Here is a 24198-nt window from a genome sequence, read left to right as displayed (position 1 = left end):
GCTGGAAGACTGAACGCTGGTGTTCGGTGAAACGGTCTCCCAGTATTTCCAGCATCTGCAGATTCACTCGTATTACAATTATTTCCTTTTTTTGGACTTTAATATATTTTTGAACCATAGATGTGAAAGGGTATGTGGCATGTTTCCAGCTTGGCTTCTGATGGGAGTAATGATTTAAATTTCCATGCAGAGAGTTCTTCAATTAGCATCTTGGCACCTGCATTAGTCTTTACCTGAAGTAGTTGATCAACTTTTGAATTTTTATAAAGGTGGTTCTTATTTACATATTCCTCTCTCAAAATCAAGAGTGGTTACATCTGGGAGGGTACTTAAAGATCAGTCGCTGTTAGATATTACCAGTGATGGCCATTTATTACTGGACAATTGTTTATTTTTAATTGCTGTATCAAAATAGCCAAAGATTTCTCTGGGTGTGATTCATAATTATACTTACGAGTTAACAACATTTTTTTTCTGTTTGTATTTCAGTTCTTTGCTGTTCCAGAGCCCTTAAGCTGTCATGATTACCTGCCTGAATTATCTCACACGTCGTCCTGCACAGAACAAAAGAATAGCAGGGTGTCATGGGACCAGTTGGAGGCCATGGAACTCCCATCGTTTCAGCCTGCCTACTTGGTCTTGTGCCGAGTGCTCCTCAACGTAATTCATGAATGCTTGAAACTAAGGCTGGAGCAGAGACCTGCAGGGGAGCCATCACTGCTAAGTATTAAACAGGTAGGCTGCCACTGTTGTTGAATCAGAAAACAATGAAATCATTCATTTTTCACTTTTCTTGGAACATTAGTTAGTCATAGAGCACTGCAGCACAGTAACAGGCTTTTTGGTCTCTGTAGTCCATGCCCAACTGTTATTCTGCCTAGTTTCATTGACCTGCACCAGGACCGCAGCCTTCTGTACCCCTCCCATCCACATACCTGTCCAAGCTTCTGTCTAACATGGCATTTGAACCTCTATCCACCACTTTTGCTGGCAGCTCGTTCCACACCTTCTGATTGGAGAAGTTCCCCTTCAGGTTCACCTTAAATATTTAATCTTTCTCCCTTAACCTATGACCTCTCGATCCGTTCTTCCCCCAACTTCAGTACGTAAAGTAGATTAAGTCTTCTTGCATTAACCCTATCTATACCCTTCATAATTTTATATACTCTAACAAATCTCCTCTCATACGCTCCAGCAAATAAACTCCTAATCTGTTTAATATTTCCCCGTAACTCAGGTCCTTGAGTTCTAGTAGTATACTTGTAAATTTTCTCTGCACTCTTTCAAACTTATTGTTATTTTTCCCGTAGGTTGGTGACCAGAACTGCACACAATACTCCAAATTTGGCCTCACCAATGTCTTGTACAACTTTCCAACTCCTGTACTCAATATTCTGATTTATGAAAGCCAACATGCCAGAAGCTCTCTTTATAACCCTATCTACCTGTGACACCACTTTCAGAGAATTATGGATCTACATTCCCAGATCCCTTTGTTCTTCCACACTCCTTAGTAACCTACTGTCTCTGCAATTTCTACCCTCATTTGTCCTCCCAAAATGCGGCACTTAATACTTGTCTGCATTAAATTCCAGACAAATTCCCTCTTATATACTTGGGAAACCTCAAGTTTCCTGCTTTTGTACCCTTTTAAAACATTTATCATTTAATTTCTTATTGCCTCTTATTTCTTATTTCTTCTTGCAAAGTACACTACCTTGCAATTCTCTTTATTCAGTTTTATGTATTATGTGCTATCACGTTACCCTGTGTCCCCTCCTCCTTCTTTTTTCTTCTACGGTCCACTCTCGTCTCCTATTGGATTCCTTCCTCTTCAGCCCTTTATTTTTCTAGCCCACTTGGCTTCACCTATCACCTTTTAGCTGTCCTCCTCCCCCTCCTTTTTTATTCTGGTGTCTTCCCTTTTCAGTCCTGAAGAAGAGTCTGGGCCTGAAATGATGACTGTGCTCTTTCCATAGATGCTGCCTGACCTGCTGAGTTCCTCCAGCATTTTGTGTGTGTTGCTTTGGATTGCCAGCATCTGCGGATTTTCTCTTATGATTAGACTCTCCCATCTCTTTTGGGTCCATGCATCGAAGACTAATTTTGCTCCTTGCTAACCTTTTACTCTCAAAAGCCAAGGTTCCTAAACTGGTTAGCCTTGCCTTTATTCTTACAGGAATGTACCTTAAATATGCCACTTTTGAAAGCCTCCACTTAACAAACATCCCTTTGTCAGGAATCAACCTGTCTTGGTCCAGACCTGTTATATCCTTTCAGATGCTATCAAAGTTGGCCTTTTTCTAATTTAGAATCTCAACTCAAACAGCAGTCCTATCTTCCCCTATAATTATGTTGAAACTAATGTAATTATGATCACTAGATTCAAAGTATTTCCCTGAACTCACTTCTGCCACCTCCCTTATCTTGTTTCAATAGACAATAGACAATAGGTGCAGAAGTAGACCATTCGGCCCCTCGAGTCTGCACCGCCATTCTGAGATCATGGCTGATCGTTCACTATCAATACCCAGTCCCTGCCTTGTCCCCATATCCCTTGATTCCCCTATCCATCAGATATCTATCTAGCTCCTTCTTGAAAGCATCCAGAGAATTGGCCTCCACCGTCTTCCGAGGCAGTGCATTCCACACCTCCACAACTCTCTGGGAGAAGAAGTTCTTCCTCAACTCTGTTTTAAATAACTGACCTCTTATTCTCAATCCACGCCCTCTGGTACTGGACTCTCCCAACATCTGGAACATATTTCCTGCCTCAATCCTATCAAATCCTTTAATTATCTTAAACGTTTCAATCAGATCTCCTCTCAATCTCCTCAATTCCAGTGTGTACAAGCCCAATCTCTCCAATCTCTCTGCGTAAGACAGCCCTGCCATCCCAGGAATCAACCTAGTGAATCTACGCTGCACTTCCTCAATTGCCAGAATGTCCTTCCTTGAACCTGGAGACCAAAACTGTACACAATATTCCAGGTGTGGTCTCACCAGGGCCCTGTACAAATGCAAAAGGACATCCTTGCTCTTGTACTCAATTCCCCTTGTAATAAAGGCCAACATTCCATTTGCCCTCTTCACTGCCTGTTGCACTTGCTCATTCACCTTCATTGACTGATGAACTAGGACTCCTAGGTCTCTTTGCATTTCTCCCTTACCTAACTCTACACCGTTCAGACAATACTCTGCCCTCTTGTTCCTGCTTCCAAAGTGGATAACTTCACATTTATTCACATTGAATGACATCTGCCAAGTATCTGCCCACTCACCCAGCCTATCCAAGTCTCCCTGTATTCTCCTAATGTCCTCTTCGCATGTCACACTGCCACCCAGTTTAGTATCGTCAGCAAACTTGCTGATATAGTTTTCAATGCCCTCATCTAAATCGTTGACATAATTCGTAAAGAGCTGTGGTCCCAATACAGAGCCCTGTGGTACCCCACTAGTCACCTCCAGCCAGTCCGAGAAACACCCATTCACTGCTACCCTTTGCTTTCTATCTGCCAACCATTTTTCTATCCATGTCGTTCTATCCATGTTGAAACCCTGCCCCCAATGCCATGAGCTCTGATTTTACTCACCAATCTCCTATGTGGCACCTTATCAAATGCCTTCTGAAAATCTAGGTACACAACATCCACTGGCTTACCCACGTCTAACATCCTTGTTACACCCTCAAAAAACTCCAACAGATTAGTCAAGCATGATTTGCATTCCTAATAGGATATCTAATATCATTCTCTCTCTCCCCCACTCCCTCTCCCCCTCACCCCCCCTGTCTCCCTCTCCCTATATATTGATTAAGGAAACATTTGACAAACTATTGCATCCAGTCATTTTACAGTATGGGACTCCCAGTCAATATGTGGAAAATTAAATTCTCCTACTATCACATGTATTTTCTTGCAACTATCAGCTGACTCTCTACAAATCTGCTGGAAATCTTGCTGTCTATTGGGAGATCTATAATATTGTAGCAATGTGCTACACACAGTGCTGAAATAACAACACACCGTCGGTAAGTCGTTTTGAGACTAGTTTATTCAAACTTGGTGGAGCTGGCATTGCGCCTAGCACCCGCCCTCCGGGTGGAAATAACGTCAGAGGTGCATTACCAAAGTCTCCCCCCGTGCACTGGCTATTTGTGAGCCCGTTTGCCTGCACAGAAAGTGGGTCGCCACATAACCCCCCCCCCCCCCCCCCCCCAGAACCGGCGATACACCCCCCAATGTCCACAGTCTGGATCAGTCTCTGTTTGGGAGGCTCTGTCACTGCCTCTGCGCTGCGGTGCCTGAACCTCGACCGGCTGCGCCAAGTCCACATGGGCTGGTTTGAGTTGGTCCTCCGTGAAAATCTCCTCTTTTCCCCCCAATACCCAGAACGTACGTGGACCCGTTTTTGTTGATCACCTTGAACGGCCCCTCGTACGGCCGCGGTAGCGGTGCCCGGTATCCGCCCCTTCATACAAACACAAACTTACAGTTTTGCAGGTCTTTGAGTACATGGGTCGGGGTCCGTCCGTGCTGTGAAGTTGATACGGGGGCCAGGTTGCCGAGCCTTTTGTGTAGCCTGTCCAGGACTGCTGTGGGTTCTTCCTCTTGCCCCCTTGGAGCTGGTATGAACTCTTCCGGGACGGCCAGGGGCGTGCCGTACACCAACTTGGCCGATAAGGCATGCAGATCCTCTTTGGGCGCTGTACGAATTCCAAGCAAGACCCAGGGAAGCTCGTCCACCCAGTTAGGTCCTCTCAGGCAGGCCATGAGAGCCGACTTCAAGTGACGGTGGAAGCATTCCACTGTTCGACTGTGGGTGGTAGGCAGTTGTGTGGTGCAGCTGCCTTCCCAGCAGGCTGGCCACAGCTGACCACAGGCTGGAGGTGAACTGGGCGCCTCTGTCAGAGGTAATGTGGGCCAGTACCCCGAAGCGTGCTACCCAGGTTGCGATCAGTGCTTGGGCGCAGGAATCGGCAGATGCGTCGGTGAGCGGGACCGCCTCTGAACCGGTCTACCATCGTTAGGAGGTACCGCGCTCCTCGGGACACTGGTAGGGGGCCCACAACATCCACATGAATGTGGTCGAACCTTCGGTGGGTGGATTTGAACTGCGGTGGCGGGGCTTTAGTGTGCCGCTGCACCTTAGCTGTTTGGAACTGCGCGCATGTTCCGGCCCATTCACTGACTTACTTGCGAAGTCCGTGCCACGCGAACTTGCTGGAGACCAGCTGGACGGTTGTCCTGATAGATGGGTGCACCAAACTGTGTATGGAGTCGAAAACCCGCCGCTTCCAGGCTGCCGGGACAATGGGGCGAGGTTGGCCGGTAGCCACGTCGCACAGGAGGGTCCTATCACCTGGGCCTACGAGAAAGTCCTGCAGCTGCAAACCCGAGACTGAGGTCCTGTAGCTGGGCATCTTGTCGTCTGCCTGCTGCGTCTCTGCCAGTGCTGTATAGTCCACCCCCAGGGGCAGGCCTGGACAGCTGGTCTGGAGAGTGCGTCCGCCACGACGTTGTCCTTCCCCGAGACATGTCTGCCTGGGCCGCCACCTTCCGGGGGTCGCTGAAATCTGCGTCGGCCAGCAGCAGATGTATGTCCTCGGGCAGTTGCTGCAGGAACGCTTGCTCGACCATGAGGCAGGGCTTGTGTCCATCGGCCAGGGACAGCATCTTGTTCATCAATGCTGATGGCAGCCTGTCTCCCAAACTGTCCAGGTGAAGCAGGCGGGCACCCTGCTCACGACGTGAGAGGCCAAAGGTCCCAATGAGCAGTGCTTTGAATGCTTCATATTTGCCTTCTTCCGGGGGCGACTGTATGAAATCCGCAACCTGGGCGGCCGTCTGCTGGTCAAGGGCACTCACCAAGTAGTAACGCGTGGAATCAGAAGAGATCTGCGGAATCTGGAACTGGACTTCTGCTTGGCTAAACCACACACGTGGTCGCAGCGTCCAGAAAGTCGGCAGTTTTAGCGAAACTGCGTGAACAGATGAAGAATCGGTCATCTTTGGTCCAAATCCCGTTTGGAAAGTCGTTTCGAGACTAGTTTATTCAAACTTCGCAGTGCTGGCATTTAAATCCCTAGCGTCCGCCCTCTCCAGGTGGAAATGACATCGGAGGTGCATTACCAAAGTCTCCCCCTGTGCGCTGGCTATTTGTGAGCCTGTTCGCCTGCGCAGAAAGTGGGTCTCCACAATATCCTATTAATGTAATCATCCCTTTCTTATCCTCAGTTCCACTCAAGTAGCCTCTGTAGACTAAACCACAAGTCTGTCCTATTTGAGCACTGCTGTGATGTTTTCCCCAACGAGTAATGTATCTTTCCCTCTTTAATACCTTCCCCTCTATCATGTCTAAAACAATGGAACCCTGGAGCATTAAGCTGCCTGTTCTGCTGCTCCTGCAATCAAGTCTGACTAATGGCTACAGTGTCATAATTCCACATGCGGATCCATGCTATAAGCTTATTGCCTTTTCAGCAATACTCCTTGCTTTGAAATAGATGCCACTAGCTGCCCTAGCATTCTGGTTCCCATCGCCCTACAATTAATGTAACTTGTGTATTTTTCCCTTCAATTTGTTCAAGTCTTTAGAAGGCTCAAATTCTTAAATTTATTGTCATCTAGCAATTAGGAAATCCTATCTGTTAGTACAAATGGTCATTTAACCACATCAATTTGAGATTTTTTGGGCTTTACAAATTTACAAGATACAAAATTTTAAAAGTTTAAACTATTAAAATTTTTGAGGCATTAGAAAGTAAATCTAAATACAAGAGGTTCTATAGATGCGGCATGGACATAGTGGCTGAAGGTCGTGTTTCTGTACTCTACGGCCCACATACACTCAGTGGCCACTTTACTAGAAGTACATCTAAACAGGAATGGAACCCAGTGAGATCTGCCGCTGTACCCTTCTACTCAAGGTTCTACGTGTGCATTCAGGCATGCGATTTTGCATAGTACTGTTGTAACACATAGTTGCCATTGCCTTCATGTCAGCCTGAACCAGTCTGATCATTCTCCTCTGATGTCTCTCATTAACAAGATGCCTTCTCCCACAGAACTGCTGCTTACAGGAATATTTTTTGGTTTTCTGCATGATTCTCTGTAAACTTTAGAGACTCTGTGTGAAAATCCCAAGAGGTCAGTGGTTCCTGAGATACTCAAACCACCCTATCTGGCACCAACAATCATTCCACAGTCAAAGTCACTTAGATCACATTTCTTCCCCATTCTGATGTTTGGTCTGAACAACAATTAATCTCTTGACCATGTTTGCATGCTTTTATGCATTGAGTTGCTGCCACATGATTGACTGATTTAGATGTTCTCATTAATGAGCAGGTCTACAGGTGTATATAATAAAGTGACCACTGTGTGTATGTTCATTTCAGCTTCAATTTTTACCTCTACAAATTCTGATCCTTTCTTGAAGGTGTTGACTGATTGTGGTTTTGTTCACATCAGTTGGATTCCAAATCATGTTAATTATTCATTTAAGCTGTAAATATTATGCATCTTTGATCCACTTTTCGATATGGCACCTCTTGTGCATTGATTACTAACTCAGGTCAGTATTTGTGTGTTAATACTAGTATATTAAATTATGAAGCAAGCTTAATGATGTAGCCTTGACCCTCTCTTCACTTGACATTCAAGACAGCTGTTACGAATCGCATTTTAATCAAAGGTCGGTATGTTGGTATTCTTATGTTTTGTGTTTAGACACAACGACTTGTGTCTTACTACCAGCGTGGCTGAATTTAACTCATTCAGAATAGCTCGACTGTTGGGAATGTTAATTTAGTGCCAATGTTAATCTTTTAAAAATTTAGTGCACTGTTTCTATTAGTTTTCTTGGCTGCTTTGGAAATTCTGTTCCAGTAATGATATATCCGTTGCCAGTTCTACCAGTAAAATATGTAATGTTTGGCCTGAACTGCAAACTTATAAATACTTCATATAATGGTTATTCATATTGCAGCTGGTCAGAGAATGCAAAGAAGTGCTGAAGGGTGGCCTACTCATGAAGCAGTATTATCAGTTCATGTTGCATGGGATAATGGATGAATTCCAGAGACAACAGAAGGTTGACAGTAATATTGATGGATTTGAGGAAGATTTGCATAAAATGTTGATGGTGAGTATTTTAATGATGTAAAGTTTTCCTTGAAGGTTATACTTGGAGAAGGTTCACTAGATTGGTTCTAGATATCCATGGGCTGTTTTATGAGGAAAAATTAAGCAGATTCCCTGGACTTAGAGGAACTAAAGGTGATCTTACTGAAATATTTAAAATATATAAGTTTGACAAATTCAAAGTAAATTTATTATCAAAGTATATGTGTATGTGTGTGTGTGTGTGTGTGTATATATATATATATATATATATGTGTGTGTGTGTGTGTGCCTGTGTATATATACGTGTGTGTGTGTGTGTATATATCAATCACCATATCCAAACCTGAGATACCTTTTAAGAACGTAGAACAATACAGCACAGTACAGGCCCTTTGGCCCACAATGTTGTGCCGACCCTTAAACCCTGCCTCCCATATAACCCCTCACCTTAAATTCCTCCATAGACCTGTCTAGTAGTCTCTTAAATTTCACTAGTGTATCTACCTCCACCACTGACTAAGGCAGTGCATTCCATGCACCAACCACTCTCTGAATAAAAAACCTTCCTCTAATATCCCCCTTGAACTTTCCACCCCTTACCTTAAAGCCACGTCCTATTGAGCTGTGGTGCCCTGGGGAAGAGGCGCTGGCTGTCTACTCTATCTATTCCTCTTAATATCTTGTATATCATGTCTCCTCTCATCCTCCTCCTCTCCAGAGAGTAAAGCCCTAGCTCCCTTTTCTTGTGGGCAATCGCAGTATGTATAAGAAACACAATCAGGTCAATGAAAGATCACACCCAGCAGAGTGGACAACAACCAATATGCAAAAAAAAAACAAAACTATGCAAGTGCAACAAGAAAGATGGGGAAAAGAAAGAAATAATAATAATAAATAAGCAATAAATATAGAGAACATGAGATGGAGACCTTGAACGTGAGTCCAGTTCAGAAGGAACAGTTCAGTTATGGGGCAAGTGAAGTTGTCCTCTATGATTAAGAGCCTGATGGCTGAAGGGTAGTAACTGTTATTAAACCTGGTGGTGTGGATCCTGAGGCTCCTGTACCACCTGCCTGATGGCAGTAGAGAGGAGAAAGCATGGCCTGGGTGGTGGGGGCCCTTGGTGATGGATGATGCCTTTCTGCAATAGTGTTCTGTGCAGATATGCTTTGTGGTGGGGAGGGCTTTACATGTGATGGATTGGGCTGTGTCTACTACTTTTTGTCAGCTTTTCCATTCAAGGGCATTGGTGTTTCCATACCAGGCCATGATGCAACTGATCAGTATACTCTCCACCACATGTCGGTAGAAGTTTGTCAAAGTCTTAGATGACATGTTTTCTGCTGTGCTTTCTTTGTTATGGCACTTACATGCTGTACCCAGGACAGATCCACTGTAAAGATGACACTGAGGATTTAAAGTTGCTGACTGTCTTTACCTCATCCCCTGATGAGGACTGGCTCATGGATCTCTGGTTTCCTCTTCCTGAAGTCAGTAATCATCTCCGTAGTCTTAATGTGAGGTGGTTGTTGTGGCACCATTCAGTCAAATTTTCAGTCTCCTCCCTGTATGCTGATTTGTCAAGACCCTTGTTTCAGCCAATGACGGTACTGTCGTCGGGAAACTTAAATATGGCATTGGACCTGTGCTTAGCTCCGTGGTCATAAATATAAAGTGAATAGAGCGGGAGTCTAAGCACATTGTCTTGTGGTGCACCTGTGCTTGAGGGAGATTGTGGAGGAGATGTTGTTGCCAATCTGAACTGACTGATGTCTGCAAGTGAGAAAATCAAGGATCCAGTCCAGTTGCACAAGTGGGTATTGAGGCCAAGGACTTGAAGCTTATTGATTTGTTTTGAAGGGTGATAGTATTGAATGGCAAGCTGTATTCATTCAATGAAGAGCATCCTGATAAATGCATCTTTGCTGTCCAGATGTTCCAGGATTGAGCGAAGAGTCAATGAAATGGCATCTGCTGTGGACCTGTTGTTACAATAGCAAAATTAGAGTGGCTCCAAGTAGCTTCTTGAGCAGGAGTTGATATGTTTCATCACTAAACTCTCAAAGTATTTCATTATAGTGGATTTAAGTGCTATTGGATGATGGTCATTAAAGCAGGTTACCAGATGTTTCTTAGGCACTGGATTAATAGAAGCCTGCTTTGAAGCATGTGGGTATCTCTGACTATCAAAGCAAAAGATATCAGTGAGCACTCCAGTCAGTTGATCGGTATGCGTGTTTAGTACTCTGCCAGGTACCCCTGCTGGCTCAGGTGCTTTCCATGGGTTTCACCCTCCTAAAGGATGCTCTCACATCAGCCTCTGAGACTGAAAACACAGTCATTAGGGTTTGTGGGAGTTTGTGAAGGTGCCTCCATGTTTTGATGGTCAAAGCAAGCATGAACAGCCATTGAGTTTATCTTGGAGCAAAGCCTTGTCACCTGTGTTGTCTGGTTTCACATTGTAGAGGGAGATAGCATTCTTGCTATATTTCTTCAGTGATTCAAGTTTGGTCCGAAATTGCCACTTTGCCTATGAGATGGCTTTCCAACCTTTGTACCTGAACCTCTTGTTTTTAACTTGATTGCCAGACCTGAATACCACTGATCTGGCCCTCAGCAGATTGCAGATCTCCTGGTTCATCCCGGGCTTCTGGTAGGGAAGATGCCAACGTATTTTGTGGGGGCACACTTGCCTACAGCTGTTTTTATAAGGTCGGTGACAACCATGGTATTTGTTCAGATCCTCAAATGAGTCCTTGAACTGGTTAGATGCTGCAAGAATGCTCCTTTGTTATGTGTGAATTTGTGGAGAGGTGGGAAGAAGTCTGTGAGAACCTCGAAAACCATGCATAAGCCTATTTAAAAGCACAGTAAGAAATTCCCTGTCTTAGTGGATTGTGATCTTTGGATTTCACCAGTGAAATATCTACTGCATCTGGTATACATTTTTAGGACTGGGTCAGGAAGCAGAGTTCAGGCCAAGATCATGATCTCATTGACTGGTACAGCAGACCTGCAGGGCAGGATGGTCTACTCCTATTTCTGTTAATATTTTTATTTCACCCATGATTGGTTAAAATTTGCAATTTATAGTTTTTCTTCCTGAATCTGCTGACATGCTATATATATTTTAAACGCATCACTTGAGCATGGAAGAGCATTTCATGGTAGTACTGAGAAATCTGATTTGATTCATTCTTTTACATAATTTGAGTTAATAGTGCAAATAAGTAATGTGTAGTTTATAGAGCTGTCCCTCAATGGTTTCATATTGCTGCTTCCTGTCAATTGATAAAGAAATTGTTATTGGCTTTCTGTTTATTTTAAGCCACATTGTTGAATGGTTTATGTAATTAGCTATCTAGTGTGACTGAATAAGATTGATCTTACAGTGGAGATATATACACTCCACTGTAGTTTCTAGTTTGAACTTAGAGTGCCTAAATTGTTATAAATAGTATAAAAGTGTTTCATTGTTATTACTTCTGTGTGAAGAATATGTTAGAGCATAGAACGCAGAACAGCACAGCATAGGAACAGCTTTTTCGGCCTACAGTGTTGTGCCAAACCAATTAAATTAGTAATCAGATGGTCATCTAGACTAATTACTCCTGTCTACACAATGTCCACATCGTTCCATTTCTCTCTTATTCATGTCCAACAAAACGTTTCCTACAAGTCCCGAATATATCTGCCTCTGCCACCACCCCAGGCAACTCATTTCAGGCACCCACAACTGTGTGTGTGCATGGTATTAGATGTTTCAATGTTGGGAAAAGCATGCTGTCTGTCAACTCTATCTATGTCTCTCACAATCTAATAAACCTTTATCAGATCTCCCCTCAGACTCCACCATTCTAGAGAAAACAACCCCAGTTTGTCCAACCACTTGCTTTAGCACGTACTTTCTAATCCAGGCAGCATCCTGGTGAACCTCTTAGCACCCTTCCGAAGAAGATCAGTGAAATATAGTTGTACAAAATAGAACACAGTCACAACTAAAAGGAATGTGAAATTCAGTTTATCTGTAAACAAAATACTGTGTTCTGAACGTTTTCTGTATTGAGAACTCCAGGCTATAATGTTACTGTTAGGTTCACATTGCTTCCATTTTCCTAGCATACTCCAAATGATCCACTCCTATTATGATATGTACACAGTATGTATTATGTAAATTCACTGTTTGTAAAACAAAATCTGAGTCAGGTAAGCTGAAAACCAATCTTCTAGTCTCATCATCTACCTGATTTGAAGGCAGTGGCTAAAGTATCATTTCATTTGCACAGAAAATGGTTCTGTACTTCATCAAAACAGGGGTAAGTCCAGTCAGTGGATTCCATTGCACACACTTTTAAGCCACATGCATTATCTTTAGGAATAGTTATTCATCAGCAGTCAGGACATTCACTTCTGTTATTGCTATTATCTAGTAGCATAGCATTTTGAATCGGGAGCAAGTTACAGCTTGTGATTCAGCTGGGAGCTCAGAGAATTCGACCGTGTAGGTAGGATTTAAGCCTACCTGGTCAATACCTGTGGAGGAGGTAGAACTGCGCAGGCGCGAGTGACGTCAGCATCGAGCGCGCACTTTAAAAGGCAGGACTTCTTTTCAGAGCGGGCAGCGTCGAGCGGGCAGCGGAGTCCTTGGAAGCAGAGTCCTGGGCTTTGGCTAAGTGGGCTTCGGCGTAAGGGGACTTCGGTAAGCTTGTGTGATTGCTCGCTGAGGGGAAGAAGGTAAGGTCGCTAGGTGCTTTTTAGACTTATTCTATTAATCCAGTTCAGGTAATGGGGGAGACAATCAGAGCAGTGGTGTGCTCCGTATGCAGTATGTGGGAAGTCAGGGTCAACACAGTTGTCCCTGATGAACACACCTGCAAAAGGTGCGTCCAGCTGCAGCTCCTATCAGACTGAGTTAGGGAATTGGAGCAGGAGCTGGATGAACTACGGATCATTCGGGAGGTGGAGGCAGAGATAGATAGGAGTTATCAGGTGGTAGTCACACCAAAAAACCAAGAAGTAGGCAGATGGGTGACGGTCCAGAGAGGCAGGGGGAGCAGGCAGAGAGAGCAGAGCACCCCTGCGGCCATTCCCATTAACAATAAGTATACCGTACTGGATACTGTTGATGGGGATGACCTACCAGGAATGAGTTGTAGTGGTCCTGCCTCTGGCACAGAGGTTGAACCCTCAACTAGAAAGGGGAGGAGGGAAGAGAAGAGAGCGATAGTTTTAGGGGACTCTATAGTTAGGGGGGCAGATAGGAGATTTTGTGGGGCAGATCGGGAGTCTCGGATGGTATGTTGCCTCCTTGGTGCCAGGGTCCGGGACATCTCAGATCAGGTGCAGGCTATTCTTGAGAGTGAGGGCATGAACCCAGATGTAGTGGTCCATGTAGGGACCAATGATGTAGGTAAGGTGAGTGAGTGGGTCCTGCTTAGAGAGTTCAAGGAGTTAGGAGTGAAGCTGAAAGGCAGGACCTCCAGGGTGACAATCTCGGGATTGCTACCTGTGCCACGTGCGAGTGAGGCGAAGAATAGAATGATTATGCACATTAATACGAGGCTGAGAGCATGGTGCAGGAAGGAAGGGTTCAGGTTTTTGGATAATTGGTCTTTGTTCCAGGGACATTGGGATCTGTTTCGAAGGGATGGTCTACATCTGAACCGGAGGGGTACTAACATTCTTGCAGGAGTATTTGCCAGTGCTGCTTGGGGGGGTTTAAACTAGATGTGCAGGGGGCAGGGATCCAGATCCAGAGGGTTGGTCAGAAGGTGCATGGGGTTAATTGGGTGATCTTGAGAAGGTCATCAGAATTCAGGGTGCAATTTGCCCGATGGAAGTTCAAGGAGCTGGGTTAGGTACAGTAGACAGTGTTTTAAGCAAAGAGAGGAGGAATGGGCTAAGAATTCTATACTTGAATGCGCGTAGTGTCAGAAATAAGACAGATGAGCTTGAAGCTCAGATGAAAATGGGGAACTACGATATTGTTGGGATAACGGAGACATGGCTGCAAGGGGATCAGGCCTGGGAATTGAGTGTACCAGGGTATACGTGCTATCGTAGAGACAGAAATATGGGAAGAGGGGGTGGGGTGGCCCTGTTGGTGAGGAATGAGATTCAGTCCTTAACAAGAGGTGATTTGGGAACAGGGGAAGTAGAGTCTGTGTGGATTGAGCTGAGGAACAGTAAGTGTAAAAAGACCCTAATGGGTGTTGTGTACAGGCCCCCAAACAATAGCGTGGATATTGGGTACAAGTTGATTAGGGAGTTAACATTGGCATGTGCTAAAAGTAATGCAGTCGTTAAGGGAGATTTCAACATGCAGGTGGACTGGGAGAATCAGGTAGGTGCTGGACCCCAGGATAGGGAGTTTGTGGAGTGTCTAAGGGATGTATTTTTGGAACAGCTTGTGCTTGAGCCAACCAGGAACGAGGCTATTTTGGACTTGGTGATGTGTAATGAACAGGAATTGATAAGTGATCTTGAAGTAAAGGAGCCATTAGGAAGTAGTGATCATAACATGATAAGCTTTTATCTACAATTTGAGAGGGATAGGGGCAGATCAGAGGTGTCAGTGTTGCAATTAAATAAAGGAGACTACGGAGCCATGAGGGATGAGCTGGCCAAAGTTAAATGGGCAGATGCCCTGGCAGGAAAGACAGTGGATCAGCAGTGGCAGATATTCTTGGGCATAATACAAAAGATGCAAATGCAGTTCATTCCAATGAAGGATTCAAAGAGGGGGAAGGGGCCACAGTGGTTGACAAAGGAAGTCAGAGATTGTTTAGCATTAAAGAAAAAGAAGTATGACAGGGCTAAGATGAGTGGGAATACAGATGATTGGGAAAGTTTTAAGGAACAGCAGATCTTAACTAAAAAAGCAATACGGAGAGAAAAAAATCAGGTATGAGCTCAGTCTAGCCAGGAATATAAAAGGGGATAGCAAAAGCTTTTTTAGCTATGTGAAGAGAAAGAAGATAGTTAAGAACAATGTTGGCCCCTTGAAGAATGAATTGGGAGAAATTGTTAAGGGAAACAGGGAAATGGCAACAGAATTTAATGCATACTTTAGATCTGTCTTCACCAGGGAGGACACAAGCAATCTCCCAGATTATGGATGGGCCAGGGTCATAAGATATCAGAGGAATTGAGACAGATTGACATTAGGAAAGAAACTGTGATGAGTAGACTGGTAGGACTGAAGGCTAATAAATCCCCGGGTCCAGATGGTCTGCATCCGAGGGTTCTAAAAGAGGTGGCTCAGGAAATTGCGGATGCATTGGTAATCATTTTCCAATGTTCCTTAGATTCAGGATCAGTTCCTGAAGATTGGAGAGTGGCTAATGTTGTCCCACTTTTCAAGAAGGGAGGGAAGGAGAAAATGGAGAACTATCGCCCTGTTAGCCTAATGTCAGTCGTGGGGAAGATGCTTGAGTCCATTATTAAGGACGAAATAGTGGCACATCTAGATGGCAGAAATAGGATTAGGCCGAGCCAGCATGGATTTACCAAGGGCAAATCATGCTTGACTAATCTGTTGGAGTTTTTTGAGGGTGTAACAAGGATGTTAGACGAGGGTAAGCCAGTAGATGTTGTGTACCTAGATTTTCAGAAGGCATTCGATAAGGTGCCACATAGGAGATTGGTGAGTAAAATCAGAGCTCATGGCATTGGGGGCAGGGTTTCAACATGGATAGAAAACTGGTTGGCAGATAGAAAGCAAAGGGTAGCAGTGAATGGGTGTTTCTCAGACTGGCTGGAGGTGACTAGTGGGGTACCACAGGGCTCTGTATTGGGACCACAGCTCTTTACGATTTATGTCAATGATTTAGATGAGGGCATTGAAAACTATATCAGCAAGTTTGCTGACGATACTAAACTGGGTGGCATTGTGACATGCGAAGAGGACGTTAGGAGAATACAGGGAGACTTGGATAGGCTGAGTGAGTGGGCAGATACTTGGCAGATGTCATTCAATGTGAATAAATGTGAAGTTATCCACTTTGGAAGCAGGAACAAGAGGGCAGAGTATTGTCTGAACGGTGTCGAGTTAGGTAAGGGAGAAATGCAAAGAGACCTAGGAGTCCTAGTTCACCAGTCAATGAAGGTGAATGAGCAAGTGCAACAGGCAGTGAGGAGGGCAAATGGAATGTTGGCCTTTGTTACAAGGGGAATTGAATACAAGAGCAAGGATGTTCTTTTGCATTTGTACAGGGCCCTGGTGAGACCACACCTGGAATATTGTGTACAGTTTTGGTCTCCAGGTTTAAGGAAGGACATTCTGGCAATTGAAGAAGTGCAGCGTAGATTCACTAGGTTGATTCCTGGGATGGCAGGGCTGTCTTACGCAGAGAGATTGGAGAGATTGGGCTTGTACACACTGGAATTGAGGAGATTGAGAGGGGATCTGATTGAAACGTTTAAGATAATTAAAGGATTTGATAGGATTGAGGCAGGAAATATGTTCCAGATGTTGGGAGAGTCCAGTACCAGAGGGCATGGATTGAGAATAAGAAGTCAGTTATTTAAAACAGAGTTGAGGAAGAGCTTCTTCTCCCAGAGAGTTGTGGAGGTGTGGAATGCACTGCCTTGGAAGACGGTGGAGGCCAATTCTCTGGATGCTTTCAAGAAGGAGCTGGATAGATATCTGATGGATAGGGGAATCAAGGGATATGGGGACAAGGCAGGGACTGGGTATTGATAGTGAATGATCAGCCATGATCTCAGAATGGCGGTGCAGACTGGAAGGGCCGAATGGTCTACTTCTGCACCTATTGTCTATTGTCTATTGTAACTAGAATTTTCATGATCTGTGAAATAAAAATGGCATTATACTCCCTGACCCATTGATTCTGTAAGTATATTTTTTCCTTTCTGTGGCTAGGAAGACAAATAGTCAGTCATAGGCTTAACTTACTTACAAATGATGAGGTGTTCCATTCCTGCATATTCTCGAAGACCAGAACTGCTTGCTTCCCACCACATAGCATCACCCATCTCTGTCTCAAGTTGTACCTTGGCCTTAATATTTCTCATCAATGCCTTGTTAGTTAGTAACTGACTTACGCTGCTGGCATTTAGAGCACCAATTAAGGTCCCCCATCTCTATTGGTCCTTGGTAGTCTTCTCTGTTGTGACCCATGCGTGGTTCAGGGTCCTCATTTCTGCCTCTATGGTATGGTGCTAAGTTGTCTTTGGTCTCCTGCATTTCCTCCATCCTTCAGAGAGTACATTCCAAAAACCAATTTTGGTCTTGATCTTAGGAGTGTTCAGGGCTTCCTTCATCATGCCAGTAGCTTCCTCTTGGTTTTCACTTCTGACATTCATGCAAATTTTGGGTGGAGACTCAGGAATACCATCACATAGATATAAGATTCTTCATTGCTGTTTCCATGTTTTTTTTACCAGTCAGGGTTGTTAGCCTTGAGTTGAACCCCTGAACCTGGAGGACCGATGGACCACTCTTAGTCTGCCATCTACTCTTTGACCTATTTGGCATAGGGGACCCTACCAAGAGCCAAAACATAAAAAGTCTGATTCCAGTCAATGCAGCTCTCTGGGTCATTGAGACACACGAGCCTCCAATTCATATGACGAGGTTGTGGTCCTCTTGGAGGAGTGCCTTTGTACCTCTTGACTAATACAAAGCTAATCTGTTTGCCATCTTCCTTTCACTCTGCGTTAACTTGACTTAATCTAGGACCCTCTAAATTCAAAGTTTTGTGTCCTTGATAGTAACTGCAAGGCTTCTGTTGTTTTTTTAATCCACTCACTAGAAGCTGTTATCCTGTTTTTATATGGATCTCAGGGTTTAGAATTCTCTTCCCAAACCTCTGCTGCTTTAAAACCTGTTAACAAGGTGTTTTTTAAGCTTATTCAAATACCCTTATGTCACTGTATGAATGGCAACTGTTGTTTTGTGTGATTTGCCCTTAACCTGACAACTTGGGTTTGAGCCAATCTCTGTAAGACTTGAGCCAATTTTCCTTCTAATTTTTCCTTTTGTGTTGGTATCTTGATAATTATCACACAAAGCTCCAGGAGTACAATGACTTTGCTATCGGTTGTGCAACCAAAGCAATACTGAAGTGTAATTTTAGTCAGCTCATTACAACAAAGATGTTGCTATCTATAGTTCTATGGGAAGGAGTCTGAGATACAAATAGCACTTGTATATATCGCCAATACATAAGTTGAAAGAGATTTGCAAAATATTGCTGTTTTTCAACGCTATATCAATGGTTTTTGTGAATTCCAGGTTTATTTTGATTACATGCGGAGCTGGATTCAGATGCTACAGCATTTACCTCAAGCCTCTCACAGTCTGAAGAATCTTCTAGAAATAGAATGGAATTTTACCAAAGAAATAACCCCTTGTATACGAGGAGGAGAAGCTCAAGCAGGAAAGCTCTTTTGGTAGGATCTGTGCGATCAAAAGTAAATGCTGTTAACCATATTTGGAATGTAATGTACCAAGTTCCATTTTTTTAATCAGAAATATTCCTGATGTTTGATTGTGTTTAGTGGAAGTTACATTGTCAGTATTTTTGTCAAAATTAAAGATTATTTCTCCCCTGCTCAGAACACACAATATTCATGAAATGTAATCTTGTATCCCCTAGAAACCCTTTACTAGCCTAAGACTATGATGAAGGAATAAACACACTGTTTTGTGCTAAGGGATTTAGAAAGTCCTTACAGCATTGTAACTTGTTAACACCCAGTGACTAGGATGACCCTGTTCAAGGAAGGCAGTACATCAGTATTCCAGCTCAAACAGCATTCTTATAGTTAGTACTAGTAGGCTGTGTTTATTGCTTCTGATTCTAATTTTATGGCCTTGTTATGCTGTTAAGAATAATTTGTGCTCTTGGTTCCAGTCATCTTCAACTAGCTACCTACACGTGTGAAGCTCTACACTGGGAATTGTCATTTTATTGTTCCATGTGAGGAAACAGAACCATGCCCGAATCGCGCGTGTGTGTGGGTGCATACGCAAGTATGAGAGAGTGTGTGTGTATGTGTGCTTGGTGTGTCTTTGGATAGCAGGACCTCTCACTTTCTTGTTTCACCTACCGTACCATCTGTTAAGGATACGTACACTAATCTTGTGGTCATCCAAACTCAAAGGAGCATAGGTAATTAAAACCTGTGTCAGCCAGTTAACGTTGAGTCCTGGGAGGAACTTGCAGCCAAGTGGAGAAGCATCCTGAAGCAACACCTTAAGTCGGGTGAAGAAAATTTCCTGAAAATGGCAGAGGACAAACAGGTCCATAGAAAGGAATGCTGCAGCATCAGCAGAGCCCAGAACACTTAAAGGTGCGACCTTTGCAACCGAGATTGCCACTGACACTCGTGTATTGATTTCGTCAGCCACAGGCTGAGATAGCTAGTACACAACATGTGTGGTTGACCTGGACCAACAGAGGGTCGCAATGCCGGTTATCATGCTTAGGATCTTTCGAATCTTAGTCTCTCATTTCTCTGAAGGTGGAGTTAGGACTTACTGTAGTCTTAAAGATGCTGCATGTGTTTTGCTGGTCTGTTTTAGGCTAGCTTATGTGAGTCACTGTTTGAACTGCTGAATATTTCCAGCATTCTGTTTTTACTTCTCCTACAAGTTATTTGATCCATCAAGTTTTCTTTTTGGTCTGTGATACTCTCTTGATCACTTCTAATACGGAAATTATTTCTCATGGTGTCACCATCTCGCTCAAGTTTGTGAAAAGAATTATGGTCCCCTGAATTGATAACAGTCTATGACAGAAAATACTACAGTCTAAGTTCCTTTAAATGGATGGATTGCAGCAGTTTAGCATTAAAATCGTCTGGATTGGATGATCCTTTCATTATACTTCCCACCCGTTAGTAAATGAAAGACTGCAAGTTTAACCCATGACTGAAGGTTTTTCCATTTAGAGATACAGTACTATAACAAGCCCTTCCAGCCCAGTGAGCCCGTGCTGCCCAGTTACACTTGTGACCAATTAACCAGTTTCCTTGGAATGTGGGAGGAAACTGGTGCACACAGAAACACACAGTGAACAAGGTGAACATCCAACCTCCTTACAGACAGCAATGGAATTGAACCTGGGTTGCTAGCACTAGTAGAGCGGATAGTTTTAATGACTGCATGGCTGTGTGCAGTGAGTTTGTTCAGAGCTTGGTATTCAGTCCCTTTTCATGATGTATGTAAATAACCAGCCCTTAATCAGGTCCCTTCAGGTAATTGGACATTGATACCAATCATGGCATTGTGATTAATACTGAAAGAGTTTTAGGCTGCAAGAGGCCAATAAAGAAAAGGAAATTATAAGAGTAAACAGGTGCATGAAAACAGACTTTTTAAAATAATAGTTCAAAGGAAATTATTAACATAAGTTAAAATGACTCACAGATTGAGGAAGACCAAGAAAATGATTTTATGAAACAAGGGAGAAGTTAAATATTTTACATCTATCTTCATGAAAGAAGGCACAACAAACCTTCCAGAAATAGTGAAGCACAGTTGGTGTTGAGTGAATGAGGAAATGAACAAATTTAAAGCAACAGTCTGCTGGAGGAACTCAACAAGGCTGAGCGGTATTTGTGGGAGGGAAGATATTGTTAATGTTTTGGGTTGAAACACTGCTTCAGGACTGAGATTGGAGAGGTGAGATGGCCAGCAGAGAGGCGAGAAGGGGAACGGTGAGAAAGGATTTCAAGGTGATTAGTGAAGTGGGGAGGGGTGTAAGATAACAAGCAGCGGGTGCCGGATAGGGAAGGAGAGCAGCATGTAGCTGGAAGACTGTGGCAGATGAAATGAACAATAGTATTGGTGTAACTAAAGGACTGAAAGCAATAAATCACCAGGAACTGATGACCTGAAGAGGTGGCAATAGAGATAGTATATTCATTCACTGTCATCTTCCAAACTTACAATTCCAGAAGATGGGAAGTGTAACCCCACTCTTTGAGAAAGGAAGGAAAGAGAAAAATGTGGTATTATTAATCCAGTGGCTTAGCATCAGTGATGGGAAAACTGGTAGGACCTATTTTTAAGGATCTAATAAGGGTCATTTGGAAAACATTGATAGGGTTGGGCAGAGCAGTGTAATTTACAAAAGTTAAATTGTGTGAGAAGTCTGCTTTTGTTGAAATTGTAATCGCTGGAATAAAGGAGACAGCGATTATGGGATCTGGACTTTGAAAAGGCCTTTAATATCCTACCGTGCTAGAAGTTATTAAACAAAATTAAGGCAGGTAGGATTGGGGATAATATACAGGATTGGTTAATGGGCTGAAAAGTGAATAAAGTTTTGGGTTTGGAGGCTGACCTGCGAGGTATGGGATTGGTACTATGACACCCCTCTCCCCCAACCTTTATTCAATCATAATGGATTGCAAAGTGGTCTTGAAGTACCCGCCTCAACTACTGTCTTGTGTGTGTGCTCATTCCATATATGCATCACTTTGTATGTGGGAGCTCATGAATTCGGTATGAGTGAAAGGGGTTGTAGAGTAAATGCGTCTGGGGAATTTTAGTAACATAATGGGATTATTTTGGCTGGAGCACCAATGGGAACAATGTAGTGACATACTTTCTGTAAAATGCAGAGGCCTAGGTAAGGATCCTTGTTTGCCTTAATGACTATCGCCTGGTAACACTCACATCTACAGTGATGAAATACTTCGAGAGGTTGTTCATGACTAGATTGAACTGCCTCGGCAAGGACCTGAACCCATTGCAATTTGCCTATCGCCACAATAGGTCAACAGCAGATGCAATCTCAATGGCTCTTCACACTGCCTTAAACCACCTGGACAATGCAAACACCTATGTCAAGATGCTGTTCATCGACTATAGCTCAGCATTTAACATCATTCCCGCAATCCTGATTGAGAAGTTACAGAACCTGGGCCTCTGTACCTCCCTCTGCAATTGGATCCTTGATTTCCTAGCCGGAAGACCACAATCTGTGTGGATTGGTGATAATATCTCCTCCTTGCTGACTATCAACGCTGGTGCACCTCAGGGGTGTGTGCTTAGCCCAATGCTCTACTCTCTATATACCCGTGACCGTGTGGCTAGGCATAGCTCAAATACCATCTATAAATTTGCTGATACAACCATTGTTGGTAGAATCTCAGATGGAGATCAGAGGGTGTACAGGAGCAAAATATGCCAACTAATGGAGTGGTATCACAGCAATAACCTTGCACTCAGCATCAGTAAGACGAAAGAGCTGATTGGGGATTTCATGAAGGGTAAGATGAAGGAGCGCATGCCAATCCTTGTAGAGCGAGTGAGCAGTTTCAAGTTCCTGGGTGTCAAGGTCTCTGAGGATCTAACCTGGTCTCAACATATCGATGCAGTTATAAAAAAGGAGAGATGGTGACTAGGAGTTTGAAGAGATTTGGTATGTCAACAAATACACTCAAAAATTTCTATGGATGAAGCATGGAGAGCAATCTGATAGGCTGCATCACGGTCTGGTATGGGGAGGGCTACTGCACAGGACTGAAAGAAGTTGCAGAAGGTTGTAAATTTAGTCAACTCCAACTTAGGTACTAGCCGACAAAGTACCCAGTGTATCCTCTGAAAGGCAGTATCCATTATTCAAGACCTTCAGTACCCAGAGCGTGTCCTTTTCTTACTGTGACCATCAGGTAGGAGGTACAGAAGTCTGAAGGCACACACTCAACGATTCAGGAACAGCTTCTTCCCCTCTGCCATCCGATTCCTAAATGAACATTGAACCCGTGAACACTACCTCACTTTTTTAATACATATCATTTCTGTTTTTTGCACAAATTTTAATCTATTCAATATACGTATACTGTAATTGATTTACTTATTTATTATTATTATTTTCTTCTTTATTATGTATTGCATTGAACTGCTGCTGCTAATTTAACAAATTTCACAACACATGCCGGTATTAATAAACCTAATTCTGATTCACTTGTAGAGAGATTGATAATGAAGGAGCATGTAATTAAGCTGATTTATGGGCTTTACTTTCTGAAAGAATGGTGAAAGGCAGAACTCCCACAGTATTTAAGAATTATCTGGATAAGCACTTAGAGATGGCGAAGAGGATTAATGTGAAATAATACATTGTGGTCTGTTATAGAAATGAAGCTCTAATTATTTCTTCCTAACTATTACAATGCAGCCATTAAAATTTGAGTTTAGTGCTTGACAAGTCCAAAATAACCTTATAGTTGGAAAATCCTCTGTTTAAGAAATGTGCTTGTCATTAATGTTTGTATTAAAGATATTTCTTTATGAATATTTATTATTTTTGACTAATGTAGTCAGGCATACAAAAATTTATCGTTCAACGATATTGTTGAATTTTGCCCGTTACTAAATTTTGAATTATTTGATTATGTAGTAAAGGGACGTTTAAAAAAGCAATCATTATTACTTAGTGCTTATTAAGATGTTGCTGATAGTGTTGGCCTGCAACTGTGTACAAGAATTACTCTGTATACCAAGGACTAATTAACGTTACTGTATCTTTTAACAAACAAATGATAAATTTGCATTTCTGTCTTTAGTGATATTGCTGGAATGCTGCTGAAGTCAACGGGAGAGTTCTTAGATTCTGGTCTCCAGCAAAGTTGTGATGAATTCTGGGCCAGTGCTGATGATAGTACAGCATCAGATGAAATCAGGTACTGTAAATGCTGTCAGAAGCATTGAAAGTAGTATCATATCCTATTAATGTTCTATTATGTCGATCAAAAAATATTTGAGTGTATATGGATTGACGTCAAACATAACTTCCATTGCTGTACAAATGATAAGTATTTATACTGTGTTCACTCATGGCTACTTTCAGCAGAAGCTGGCTGGTATATTGGTGATTTCTTTCCTCACATGTATCAGGGTAAGTTTAAAACATTTGTCTCACATACCATTCATACAGTTCAATTCATTACAGCTGTGCGTTGAGGTAGTAGAAGGTAAATCAATAACAGAATGCAGAATAAAGTGTTACAGTTACAGAGAATGTGCAATATAGGTAGACAAAGTGTAGTTCATAATGACGGATATTAAAGCCAAGAGTCTGTCATATTGTAC

General features: G+C 43.1%; 1 protein-coding gene across 4 annotated transcripts in view; it reads left to right on the top strand.

The window, feature by feature from the left end:
* The window catches only part of map3k4 (mitogen-activated protein kinase kinase kinase 4), a 217620-nt gene that overhangs the window by 110921 nt on the left and 82501 nt on the right, over positions 1-24198 (top strand). For all 4 annotated transcript variants that reach the window (XM_059986481.1, XM_059986483.1, XM_059986480.1 and 1 more), the window contains 4 exons: positions 490-735; positions 7990-8145; positions 18385-18542; positions 23673-23789. In XM_059986481.1, coding sequence (XP_059842464.1) covers positions 490-735; positions 7990-8145; positions 18385-18542; positions 23673-23789 — 677 coding nt within the window. The remainder of the gene's footprint in view (positions 1-489; positions 736-7989; positions 8146-18384; positions 18543-23672; positions 23790-24198) is intronic.

This window comes from Hypanus sabinus, chromosome 12 (assembly GCF_030144855.1).
Source record: "Hypanus sabinus isolate sHypSab1 chromosome 12, sHypSab1.hap1, whole genome shotgun sequence".
Classification (NCBI taxonomy): Eukaryota; Metazoa; Chordata; class Chondrichthyes; order Myliobatiformes; family Dasyatidae; genus Hypanus; species Hypanus sabinus.
This window is presented reverse-complemented; position numbering and strand designations above follow the sequence as displayed.